The following is a 12471-nucleotide window of genomic DNA, read 5'->3' as shown; positions in this document are numbered from 1 at the left end:
TCAAATAATAAAAATATACTTACCATAAATCAACATGCTAGTATGTTGTATATTAATATTAAGTATATTTTATGTTAGTATGTTAATTTGTTATTTAATAATGATTTTTTTTTAAATAATTACTTTGCATTACTTTTGGCCAGTGCTTGCTAAGAGCTTGATGTCATTTAACAAGGCCACTTTTATAATTTTTGAAGGTCCTACTACAAGCACAGTTAAGCAATGACTGTTGTAAACTTATTTGGTCATAGCAAACATTATATGTACGTTTTCTTTTTTGATCTGAGGCAGGTCAGCTCTGCAGTCCTATCTAAACAGACAGGAAAGTGGGGGTAACAAATCTGGACGAAACTCCGATGATCCTTTCAGCAGAGGTGAGCAGTGGGATGCGCATAAATACTGGTGAAAATGTGCGTTCAGATTTATGGAATCACAGCAATGGGATGCCGTGCATTCTTGGTATTGGAGACCCGACCTTACAGCTAGGAACCTTAGACCAAAGTAAAATATACTGATCTGCAAGCTCCAGACTTGGTGACCTAAATTTCTTTTCAATGATTTTGGAAATCTCTATTAAATGCAATAGGTCTATAAAGAAAACCAGTATTTCATTTGGCTTAATTGACGTAGAAGTGAGCTATTATAACTTTGTTATTGAATCTCAAATTATAGGAGTGTAAAATAGCACCATTTAGTTCCTGACTCATCCTCATATTCTCAGTTTTAAACCCTGTACTGTTTCTTGTGGTTTGTTTTCCTTCTTGGAAGTGGCGCTGGAGTTTGGGGCAAGCGGGCCCGTGGCAGCCGACTCCCCGAGATCCAGCACCGTCCACATATTGTCACAGTTGCTGAGACTCCGCCAGTGTTGCTGTCATCTCTCTTTGCTGAAGTCGGTAAGAAAAGCCTTTGGCTTGGTCCCCTAGAGCAGTGGTCCCCAACCTTTTTGGCACCAGGGATGGGTGCTCCTATGAGAATGTAATGCCTGATGATCTCGGGTGGAGCTGAGGCGGTGATGCTGGTGCTGGGGAGCGGCTGCAGATACAGATGAAGCTTTGCTCACTCTCCCACCGCTCACCTCCTGCTGTGTGGCCTGGTTCCTAACAGGCCACAGTGTGATACCGGTCCATAGCCTGGGGGTTGGGGACCCCTGCCCTAGAGGGGTTGCCGGGGAAGTCCATTTCATTCTCCTGCAACTGGGCTCCAGTTTGATCAGAGAAGATGGGATTTGGGTTGTTTGGGGTTTTGGTGGGTCAGGAAAGGGAGGGCTTTTTAATTTTACTTTATTTTATATTAATCTTTATTGATCTTGATAATTTCCTTGGTGTTGAGAATAGTTTTTGTTGTTTTGCTTTAAATAAGATTTTTTTTTTTTGAATGGAAATGGCATTTTGTTAAAAAGGAAACCATTTATAAGCAATTTCGTATTTTAAAATATCATAAAGCTAATTTAGTTACTTTTTTTTCTGCCTTTAGGCAGTGTTGGGGCTTTTAAATCTAGTTAGAAAATCTCCAGTATTTATGCAACTGGAAAAGTCGCCTTCACATGGGAGGGAGGCACATCCATTAAGGGGAGCATGTTTGTCTCTTACGGGGTCATAGTGATGTGTCTTGATTATCAGTAGCTTACTTACCTGTGCTCCTCCAGTGGGGAAAAGGAACAGTCATCTGTCTGGCAAGTCCCTAAAAATGTTCCATCATTTGATTCATCTTTAATCTGGTGAAAAAACTTGCAAGATTCTATTTCAATCAGGGCTTCTGTGAGGAGATACCGATGACAAATTAGAAGACGTTTTGCTGTGTGGCGTGTTAAACAGTCAGCACTTCACGAGCAGGTGATGCGGCTGGCTGCCTGCTCTGGGGCCCCAGCTCCCGACCCCTCTCTGTCTCCTGCTCAGGCCCTGGATCCGACAGAACTGAGGAGCCAAGGTCTGCTGCTGTCCCTGGAGGAGCAGCTCGGGGCCTTGACCTTGTCCGAACTCCAGAACTCAGAGCCGTCGTCCACTGTTTGCCTCAATGGCGAATGCTTCAAGGCGGAGCTTTTTGAAGACACGAGAGAGAGCACCAAGGTACTTTTGTCACCTCTATTCTAGCAGAATGACTCGGACTCCTCACACATTTCTCAGCGCGAGGGCGCCATGTTTGTACAAGTGGGCACGGCCATTTGGTGGCAGAGCTGGAACCATTTGATATTAGCTGGTCAGGTTCTCTCTCCAGTCTTAAGTTCTTATTTTATCTCATGATGAAAAGTAAAGGTCTTCCATTAAAACTCCGTGAGGCTGACAAGTCCCGTTGCAGGGTGGCCGAGATGCACTATAACTGGAGTCCTGCCTTCTATCTTAAGCCTGTTCCCAGCCTCAGGCGCTCCCTTCAAAGGCTTTTAAAAAAAGTGTAACTGGAAAGGGGTCACTGCCAAGGAGATGGTGCTACCTAAGAGTTACTTTTAGTTAATTTTTGAAGCATTTACCTAGGTCTTTACCGCCTCCCGAGAGAAACACAAGAAGAGCTCCTCACGTGGCCGGAGGCCTGTCCTGCGCCTCCCGTCAGCAGCTGGGTTAAAACTTAGACTCCGAGGAATTCGTAGTTTTGTCTAGCACTTGGGAAATATTTATTCACAAGGCTTCTTAATGCAAGTCCATTCATAGCAGCTCACACCACTTAGAGTTTCATGTAGGGAGGGGAGTTTTCTTTCTCTTCATTTTTTAAAAATGTCTCTTTTTCTACTAGAGTCGACGGTCAATATTATTTTATATTAGTTTCAGGTGTACATCGTAGAAGTTACACATTTACATAACTTACGAAGTGATCCCCATGGTTAGTCTCATACCCACCTGGCACTGTAGTTATTACCAAGTTATTGACTATATTCTCTATGCTGCACATCACATTTGTAATTACCAATTTGTACTTAATCCCTTCACCCTTCGCACCCAGCCCCCAAACCCCCTCCCATCTAGCAACCAACAGTTTGTTCTCTGTATCTATGAATCTGTTTCATTTTGTTTGTTCATTTATTTTGTTCTTTAGATTCCATGTATAAGTGAGATCATGTGCTATTTGTCTTTGTCTGACTTATTTCACTTAGTATGATACTCTCTAGACCCATTCATGTTATCGCAAGTGGCAGGATTTCATCCTTTTTTATGGCTGAGTACTATTCCATCATGTATCTCTACCACCTCTTCTGTATCCATTCATCTATAGATGGGGGGAGTTTTCTTTGCTAATGTAAACCTGAGCTTGTGGGGCATGTTACTGGAATTTGACCCCAGCTTAGGGACTGTGGATCCTGTTGTCCCACTACAGTTTTTTCAAAATACCTATTACCAGCTTTTTCTTTTTCTTCCTTTTCTTTTTTGGATTTCTTCATCACCAGCTCTTTCATGTGGCAGCCAGAGCCCTTTCCACACTCCAGTGGCCAAGACACCACATACCTCATGTACCCGCTTTTTTTCTTTCTACTAACTTAAAATGGTACAGGCCTGTGACTCACTTCCTGTCCAGGCATCAGCATGTTTGTTAGGATTGGAAAGCAGCCTTGTGTGTGGGGGCCTCGCAGCGTAGAATGTGGGTGCCGAGGCTGCCTCAGAGTTCATCTATGCAGCCCTTTTTCACTGACGAGGAATCCGAGCTCGTAACTGGAACTGGAGTGATCCAGTCCTGTGGTGGCAGAGTGAGAACTGTCATCATCCGCTGATTCCTGGTCTAGTTTCCTGCCTCCTGACCAGTCTGGGGATGAACTCTGAGGCGGCCTGGGGCTGGACACCTAGAGCAGCCTGGAGCATTGTAAGGAGCTAGGGCTCTGCCCTCAGTGGGAGGCCACTTGAGGGCTTCTGCAGTGGAGGAGTGACAAACTGACGTTCTAGAGTTCTCTGGCTGCCATGGAGCGGAGAAGGGTAAGACCAGGAGCAGAGACCGCTGTAGTAATTCAGGTGAGGGATAATGCAGAAAAGGGCTTAAACCTACTGATGTCAGTACAACCTTTTTTCAGATTTCATCCCTGTTAGCAGAATTGGAGGCAATCCGAAGAAATTCAGGGTCCCAAAAGAGGTAAATGTGTTATTTCATTATCCAAGTATTGCTTGTAATTAATTAAGAAAATGTGATATTGGTGATAGTTACAAATCAAGCTCAAGGACCTTGAGTCATGCTCAGCAGAAAGCACTGGGTTATAGCACAAATTCCCTAGGATTTCTAGCTAAAATATTTGCGGCACTGATTGAAGAAATATTTAAAAGTAGAGAAGTATCTAAAGAAAAGCAAGGGAGTAACAGATGCAAAACAGAGAGAGGAGAGTGAGCAGACAGGGAGCCCCACAGTTCTAGGGGTGCACGGATATAAGGAGGTCTGTTTGTTGTTTATTACAACTTACATGTGTGGTATAAATATGCCTTTGCAAATATGAAATCTTTTGCTCTACAAACTTAAAGCTCTAATTAAAACATAGCTTGTGGAGGTGTTTGTGGGGAAGAAGTAGAGAAGTCCTAGCAGCTCGCTGTTCTGACTGGCAAGGGGAGGGTGGACTGTGTCCCCTTTCTGCAGGATCACAGCGTCCCCTGAATGAACCCGAGGCCCCCAAACAGTAGGCCTCATTCCTTGCTGTAGTCGGCCACCACTCTGTCCTGACTTCATTTAGCACAAGGTGAATTATAGACTGGATCTGGAAATGACTGGAACTGCCATAATCTTTTTTTAAAATGTCAATTTAGTCACATTATAATCTTAAAACATGGCCTAAGTGCGTGCCTTTCCCCCTCAGGTGACAGTAGGCCTTTCCTCGTCCACGTTTGCTAACGGAAGCTTAAAAATAGCAGTGGCATTAGAGCCCCGGGGATGAGTTTCTTTAACCTGCCTGGGGGGGTTGGTTGGTTGTTTTCTCCTTCCTTCCAGCGTCATTGTCTCTCAGTGGACCAGCATGCTGAAAGTTGTAGCGCTGCACTTGAGGAGGCACAGACTGACTTATGCCACCATCGATGGCTCTGTCAACCCCAAACAGAGAATGGACTTGGTAGAGGCATTTAACAACGCCGGGGGCCCTCAGGTACGAGCTGGTCACGTCAGCGTTCTATAATTAAGAGCAAATTGTTCTTAGTTATACAGAGAGAATTCTAATAAGGCAGCTCGGTTTAAATATATTCATAGCTTTGATCCCTCCAGGTGTTTTTAATTTATTGGACATTTATGGGGGTACGTATCAAAGTATGCACATACTCTAAAGAGAATAAAATATGAGGGCTAAAAGAGTAAGAGTAGAGCTGGTTAGGACCAAGAAAATCTTTGTGGAGGCGGCAGGCCTGCAGGATAGGTGGGGTTTTGATATGAGGAGGCGTAGAGGGAAGTGGAAGGACAAAGGCAGCTAATCACGGGTAATGCGTATTTGGAAAGCGTTGATTGAGTGATAGGAGACTCGCAGCAGTGGTGGGCGGGGCGCAGGTCCAGGGACTGATGGCATAGACGGAATCCGGTTGCAGGGAGGTTATTGTGCTAACCACCGGCGGTGCCCTAAATTGTAGTGCTCATATATTTTGGCAGGCACACAATTAACGTTTTGAGGTTGACTCACCAAAAAACGTGAAGTGAGGATTTTCTCAGAGGGGAGGCACGGGAGATAGTATCTCAGAGTTTCAAAACAGTGCATTTGTGACAGCAGAAGGAAATTTGATAGGAACACGTTGCTTATCTGTATTGATCTTGGGCTTGAACCTGAGACAAGAGGAGAAACTTATCATGTATGGGACCAAATCTGTATCAAATTAATGGTTTTCTTTCTTCTGAAGGTGATGCTGATTTCTCTCTTGGCCGGAGGTGTTGGTCTAAACCTGACTGGAGGAAACCATCTTTTTCTTCTGGATATGCACTGGTAAAGACTCTGGATTTCCCTTGAGTTGTCCCAGTGCAGCAGGAGCACCAGCAGGCTCTGCTCTGTCTGTGCTGTGGGCGTGCTGCTGTGCACACATGCATCTAGAGACAGATCTGCACGCTCGCTGACAGCCCTGCATTCCTGAGCAGGCTGGGCTTCAAACGACTACTTAAAATAGTCCATTCACTTTGTTGTTAATCTCACATCTGTTTCCATGGAAACTGAGAGCAGGGCTTTTCCTCATGGCTAAGAGCTACATTGCTCAATTCTATCTACCTCTTCAGAATACCATATTTCAGGTATATTCGTTGATATCCAAGGAACTCTCAACCCTGGAAAAGAGGAGGAAGCGTTACTCCAAAAGGAAAGAGAAAGGAATGTTCCGATTGTGTTAGGAATACACTTAACACGCAGCCCCGGCCTCACGTGCGGTGTCAACACCGGAAGTGTAGTAGCATCTTTCCTGGAAATGAGATAAATGAGTTAGTGTGCTGTTAGGAGAAAGGGTCAGAGTTTGTCCCAGTTTGGGGTTTTCCAGTTTTGCCAGTCAGGGAGTGCTGCACGTTGGTCTGATTCTCCAGGCAGCCCAGATGGGTCCAGACTGGCCAACCCGTCATCTTCCTGGTGGATGTGTTTAGGTCTTACTTGGGACTCCTCTATATGTGCTGTTTTCTGAAGTGGAGAAATGTTACATAAGATTTTAATGAGGTAAGAAGAGAAACTAGTTTGGAATTGATAATGAGAACCTGTAAAGAAGGAAACAAATTGTCTCCTTAGTTGAATCACAGAATATGTAATTTGAAAAGGTATTTGTTTCCAGGTAGCACTTTGAAGCATAGATACATTGTCCAAGGTCATCCAGCTAGTTAGTGACCAAATTTGAGTGTTGGTTCTGACGGCAGGTTGGGGAAGATTCCCTCCCTGAGTTGGGGGTGAATTCAAGCCCTGAACTGAGAGGGAGGGAGGGAGCGTTCTGTGCTGAGCATGAGAAAGAATTTTTCACACCAGAGTTAGAGTCTAAAAGAAGGTTTATTAGAGAATGGTTACGCTCCATAGACAGAGTGTGGTCTCCTTTCAGAGGCAGAGATTGAGAGAGCCTGAGAGAGACTCAGAGAGGGACATAGAGACACAGCGACAGTGAGGGGACCCTGAGTGTTCGGCAATTCAGTTTATATATTATCCTTAGTTTCTATGAATTACAGTTTTAAGACTATTCACTTATTTCCATTGATGGTGCGGGCATACAGTGAGAAGGATAAGAATGTAGCGTGAAAGGCCTGCCGGCGGGTCCCAGCCTTCCATCTGTAGGTTTCTCGCGGTTTTAGCCATGGGGAATGAGTGATTTTGTCTTGCATAGAGTGTGGCCTGAAGATTCTGTTTCCCTCTCTTCCTTTCACAGATGGGGAAGGGGCCGTGAGCGACCCCGTCAGACCGCTCCCTTTGTTCTGCAGATTCCCTCGTGGGCTGGCTGCAGGGCCGATCAGCACACTGCAGTCTCTGAATATAGCTGGATTTAGTATTAGTTCCCTTGCCTCCTCCGTATATTAGTTTCACCTTTGCTACTTATAGTTATCAAGTGGTAATAGTGCTGAGTTATTATTAGCAATCTCACCGTCTTTGCCTTGACACTAGCCTTTCCGAGGCCAGTATAGCCTAGGACAGGGATCGACAAACTTTTTCTGTAAAAATTTTAGTTCAGATAGTAAATATTTTAGGCTTCGCAGGCTACAAAGTTTTCTGTCACATATTTTTCGTTTGGTTGTTTTTATAATGCTTTAAAAATGTAACAGTCCTTTTTAGCTCAAGAGCCATATAAAAACAGGCCGTGGGCTGGGTTTGCCTATTCGATTTGGCCCCCCCTCGCCTGGGATGTCAGTGCCTTTGAGCTTTCCCCGTCTCCCACCAGGAATCCGTCGCTGGAAGATCAAGCTTGTGACCGAATTTACCGAGTAGGGCAGCAGAAAGATGTTGTCATCCACAGGTAAGTAGCGGCGTCCCGGGACTAGGACCTCTCCCAGCTTCTGCTCTTGTGCACGTCTTTCTTGGGTAGCATTTTAACAGGGTGCAGAGTATTTGATGATCATTTTACTGCCGATGCTTCTGAGGCACGTCCTCCCCGGTGCTCACAGTCTGGAAGGGAACTCAGGCATTTTGGGGGTCGCCTTGGAGATGAGCCAGCCTGTGTATGGTGGTGAGCGACATTCTCTTACATAACTACAATAAAATTATCAAAATCAGGACGTTAACGGTGACATAATACTGTTATCTGAGCTGTGGGCCTTATTCTGTTTGCTCAGTTGTCTGAATAGTGTCCTTCACGGCAAAAGAAAATCCTAGATCCTGTGTAGCATTCAGTTGTCATGACTTTTTGTCTCCTTTTATCTGGACCAATACCTCCACTGACATTTTCGAGAGCGCAAGCTATTAATTTTGTAGAATGTTCCCTCTTTTGGGGACCCACCTCTCTTTAAAAAACAACCAAACCTGCCTTAATGGTACCCTCCACTCTAGCTGTGGACCTCTTTTTCTCCTCCCTTTTCAGGGTCGAGGTTCCTGAAGAATTGGAAACACCGACAGTCTCTCCTTGCCTACCTCCCATTTATCCCTCAGCCTTTACACACTGGCTTCCCCGCTGTGGCTCCATGGAAATTGCTCTCCTTAAGGGCACCGGTGAATCCCCAGACTCGCCAAGTGCAGCAGTTGTGTTAGTTTTCCTGTCTTTACCTCACTTCATATGCCCCTCCTTAAAAATCCTTCCCACTCCCATCTTCCAACACCTGCATCTTCAGTTCCGCGGGCCCCTAAACTTCACACCTATCCAAAACCCTGCTTAGTATTTGAACGGACTGTCCACGCACTCACCAGTAGTCGTTCATTCATCTCATTCAACTCATAAACTAATACCTACTGAGCACTCACTGTATAGCAGGGACTCAGAGTGTCACAGGCTGAAATCATTTTCCTGCCACCTCTGATCTGCTTATTCTTCCGTATTCCTTGTCTCTGTGTAAATGGTATCACTGTTCATCTAGTCACAGAGCCAGAAAGAAGGCTCCTCCGTCTTTCTCGCTTTTTTACCTACCAACTCTATTCATTTTCTTTTCTAAATGTTTCCTGTAACTCCTTTCTCAGCCCTGCTGCCACTTCCCTCTTTCAAAGCTAGACTTCTTAGCATGACCTGCAGAGCCGCTCGTGATCCATCCCGCCAGCGTCCTGAGCCTCTGCCCGTGTAGTACAGCACGGTCGTCCTTTTGATTTTTGCCCTGGGGAGGCCGGATGAATTGATCTTCAGCGTACCATGTTCTAAAACTCAGCCCAGGTTTCCCACACATTCTCGTTCCGCCCACTCTGCCGTCCGCCAACCCTTGCTCGTCCTCCAGTTCACACATTAAGCGTGAACGCCGCAGTGGAGTTCTCCCTGAGTACCCCAGACAGAATTCCTCCTGCTCCATTTCTATACTGGGCGTATATCCATTGTAGCCCTTTCTAGGTCGTGTTATTGTTGCCGTTTATTTTCATGTCTCTGGTGTTCTTTTGGAGAGCAGAACTGTATTCATCTCTCCATACCTATACCTAGCACAGCCCGTGGCGGGCGGTGAATGTTTGGTCAGTACTTAGTGAACGAGTGGGTGAAAGAAAACAACGATATCTTCTCGGTTGGTAAAACTTGTTCTTACTGTGAGTTAGCCAAGTTAGCCAAGAAGTAAAACACTCTGTCCTTAACACCAGCTCGCATATACCTAGCAGGAGCTGATAAGCTTCAAGGCCTTATCTGGATAAAGCATTTGGTGTGAAAGACTGATCTCTACACTTCTCTGGATAGGGTTATCTTCTGCTGATTTTGGCATTCAGAAATAAAGAGAAAGTCAATTTGCGTCACATCATTTTAATTGGACATATATTTACTTGGATCGCCTAAACTTAAGAGTTCTTAACCAAACCTAAGGAAGCTTAGATAAAGGAAGAAATCTCATTTAAAAACTAAAGCATAAATATAGACGTTTTAACCTGTGATTAGATATACTGCTTTCGGTTTCTGATTGTTTGCTTGTCTGTTTTGTAGATTTGTTTGTGAAGGAACAGTGGAAGAGAAGATCTTGCAGCTCCAAGAAAAAAAGAAAGATTTGGCCAAACAAGTTCTGTCAGGATCTGGAGAATCTGTCACCAAGCTCACCTTGGCTGACCTTAAAGTCCTTTTTGGCATCTAGCTCCCTGTTTACAGTGCCACCTTCAGTCTTTCTGAGGGTCTAGGGAGAACCGGGCTGTCCTTGGCATTCCATCTCACCGTCAGGCCCTCTGCCGCTCTTATCCCCTGAATTGAAGATCAATCATCATGTTAAACAGTCGGTTAATCCATCACGTTAATCAGTCAACTTGTTTAGTGAATGACATACAAGCCAATAAATGGTCTCAGATAAAAGCAGCAGCTTTCATGTTAGATAATTTTGGGAAACAGTTCTGGGAGAGTTATACACACGCCTCCGTAAAAGCTCAGAAAGCCTTCTGGTGCCTTTCTCTTCTCAGCTCATGGGGACCCAGCGTCGTTTCGTTTTCCAGCACAGGCTCCCTCCCAACTCTTCACCTCCCCTGCCAATGAGGCTGCTCCTATGACCATCTCTTTCCGGGCGGAGCGGAGCGGGGGACCCCTATGGCCACTTCTCTGCAGGTGTCTCAGGCCAGAGAGTTCTTCCTCTCAGGTGTCAGAGCAGGAGGTGCTTTGTACATAAACGGATGTTTCGGATGTGTATCCTTGTATCATTTAGTAGTTGGTACCGTATCATTTAGTGTTACCATAAAATTTCATATTGCTATTTTGTGTAGTATTTGTATCATAGTTTAATATTTGTATCACTTTTACAGTATTCTTACAAATTTACAGTATTTATGTCACATAGTATTGTTTCATTTAGTATTGCATCACTTAGTATTTGTACCATTGTGTCACTTAGCATGGATATATCATTGGTAAAACCCAATAAATACGTGTTTGACGGTGTAACACTGGTAATGCTATGTATCCACTAGACACCATTTCCTTTTCCTCCTGGGCACCCAGAGAGACGACGTTTCTGTCTTCACTGCAGGTACGTGGGTCATATTCCCGAGTTATCAGTGGGATGAGGAGAGAAGGGATGTAAGTCATTTTTTAAATCTCTCCTCCAAAACTTTGCAGATGGTCCTTTATGCTGTTTCTTCCCTCACTGGCCACTGGATACAGAGGTCCTGGGAGAGGACTGGAGGGCCCTAGAGAATCGTCCAGCCTCTAGATCAGGGATTCTTAACCTGTGTTTTTGGCAGTAGACCCTTTTGGTAGACTAGTAAGCCGCAGTTCCTGAATGACTGGAACGAAGCCTTCCCCATATGTGTCTCCCTTCTCACCCCTCACCCACATTGGGCTGTGTAACATGATGAAGAAATAATTTTTTTAAGCCACTGAGATTTGGGGGTTATTTATATGATAGTACCCTGACTAATACAAACTCCTGAGACTTTTGTACTTTAGAAAACCATTCAGATTTCCTTCTTCCCATTAGCAGTCATTTCTAGAGGGCACTTTCTCTGCCAATTTCTGCTAGAAAGAATTGTCGTTCTTGCTAGGTAGAAGGTGCTGCCCTCCTTTGAGTTAGGAGTAGGAGACAAAACCCTATGTTAACCCAGTCACAGTACAGCTGGGGTGCTGGAGCCTGTTTAAGCAAAGATGCCCTCCAAGGCCAAGGTCTAAGGCCTGCAAAGGGAAGACGGTTTGGCCTGGTGGCAGGAGCTCTGGTGTAGAACTAAGACTTAGCTCTAATTCCAGGTTCACCTTATCTGGGGATGTAACCTTGAAAAAACGAACTTCTGTGCATTTTGGTTTCCGCATTTGTAAGGTGGGCATTGTTTTCAGAACTCAGCAGCTACAGTGAGATCCCTGATGAAATCAGGAAATGAAAGAAGGAAGATTACCCTTTGGGGGTTATGTTATAAGATCAACATACCAGGGCAAAGATAAGTGTCACTTGAGAAGTGGTGGCTCCCAGGCCAGCAGGAATGTACAAACTCTGCCTCTGCTGATGATCTGATACTAGGCTAGTTACAGGTACCCTGATCCTCTCCGTTCTTTTATCTGTAAGACGTGTGGGTTAGCAGATACCTCACTGTGCTCCACTGGGAATTCGGTAACAAGTATACATGCTACAGGCCATTTGACTGGGAATAGAGATGGGCCCTGTCAGAAGGCGTATTCGGGCTAGAGAGTTCCGTTGCAAGCTCTGTTCGGGAGGGGCAACGTTAACTTTGTATTCTTGCTTTTAGTGTGGATGCGGATGCGAGGATTATAACCTAGTCTTCAGATATCCAGAGCGCATTGACCGCTGTAATCTGCTGTGAGATTCCTTCTGGTTTCTGAAACAGCTTCTCCAGTGTGCCTTGTTCCGATTACGTCTTGAGTAGGCGTTCCTGTCGTACTGAGAGGCTGCAGATGTGAGGTGGGTGCAGCAAAAGTTGGAATCACTGTACCAAACATGCATCCTTAAATCCTAGCCTTGGGGTGGAAATTTCTCCTGGATTAATCTAAGGGGCATTCTGGTGGCCGCCTCAGGCTCACGTTCATTTTAGTTACTGTGAGTTTCTGAAGG

General features: G+C 44.9%; 1 protein-coding gene across 2 annotated transcripts in view; it reads left to right on the top strand.

The window, feature by feature from the left end:
* TTF2 (transcription termination factor 2) overlaps positions 1 to 10856 on the top strand; it is a 29476-nt gene extending 18620 nt beyond the window's left edge. For both annotated transcript variants that reach the window (XM_016160895.2, XM_016160894.2), the window contains exons 16-23: positions 292 to 374; positions 769 to 893; positions 1896 to 2066; positions 3989 to 4047; positions 4888 to 5038; positions 5775 to 5857; positions 7764 to 7838; positions 9921 to 10856. In XM_016160895.2, the coding sequence (XP_016016381.2) occupies positions 292 to 374; positions 769 to 893; positions 1896 to 2066; positions 3989 to 4047; positions 4888 to 5038; positions 5775 to 5857; positions 7764 to 7838; positions 9921 to 10065 (892 nt within the window). In that variant the 3' untranslated portion in view covers positions 10066 to 10856. The remainder of the gene's footprint in view (positions 1 to 291; positions 375 to 768; positions 894 to 1895; positions 2067 to 3988; positions 4048 to 4887; positions 5039 to 5774; positions 5858 to 7763; positions 7839 to 9920) is intronic.
* Positions 10857 to 12471: the final 1615 nt, after the last annotated feature.

This window comes from Rousettus aegyptiacus, unplaced genomic scaffold, assembly GCF_014176215.1.
Source record: "Rousettus aegyptiacus isolate mRouAeg1 unplaced genomic scaffold, mRouAeg1.p scaffold_m13_p_17, whole genome shotgun sequence".
Classification (NCBI taxonomy): Eukaryota; Metazoa; Chordata; class Mammalia; order Chiroptera; family Pteropodidae; genus Rousettus; species Rousettus aegyptiacus.
The sequence above is the reverse complement of the archived record's forward strand: the minus strand, read 5'-3'. Positions and strand labels throughout refer to the sequence as shown.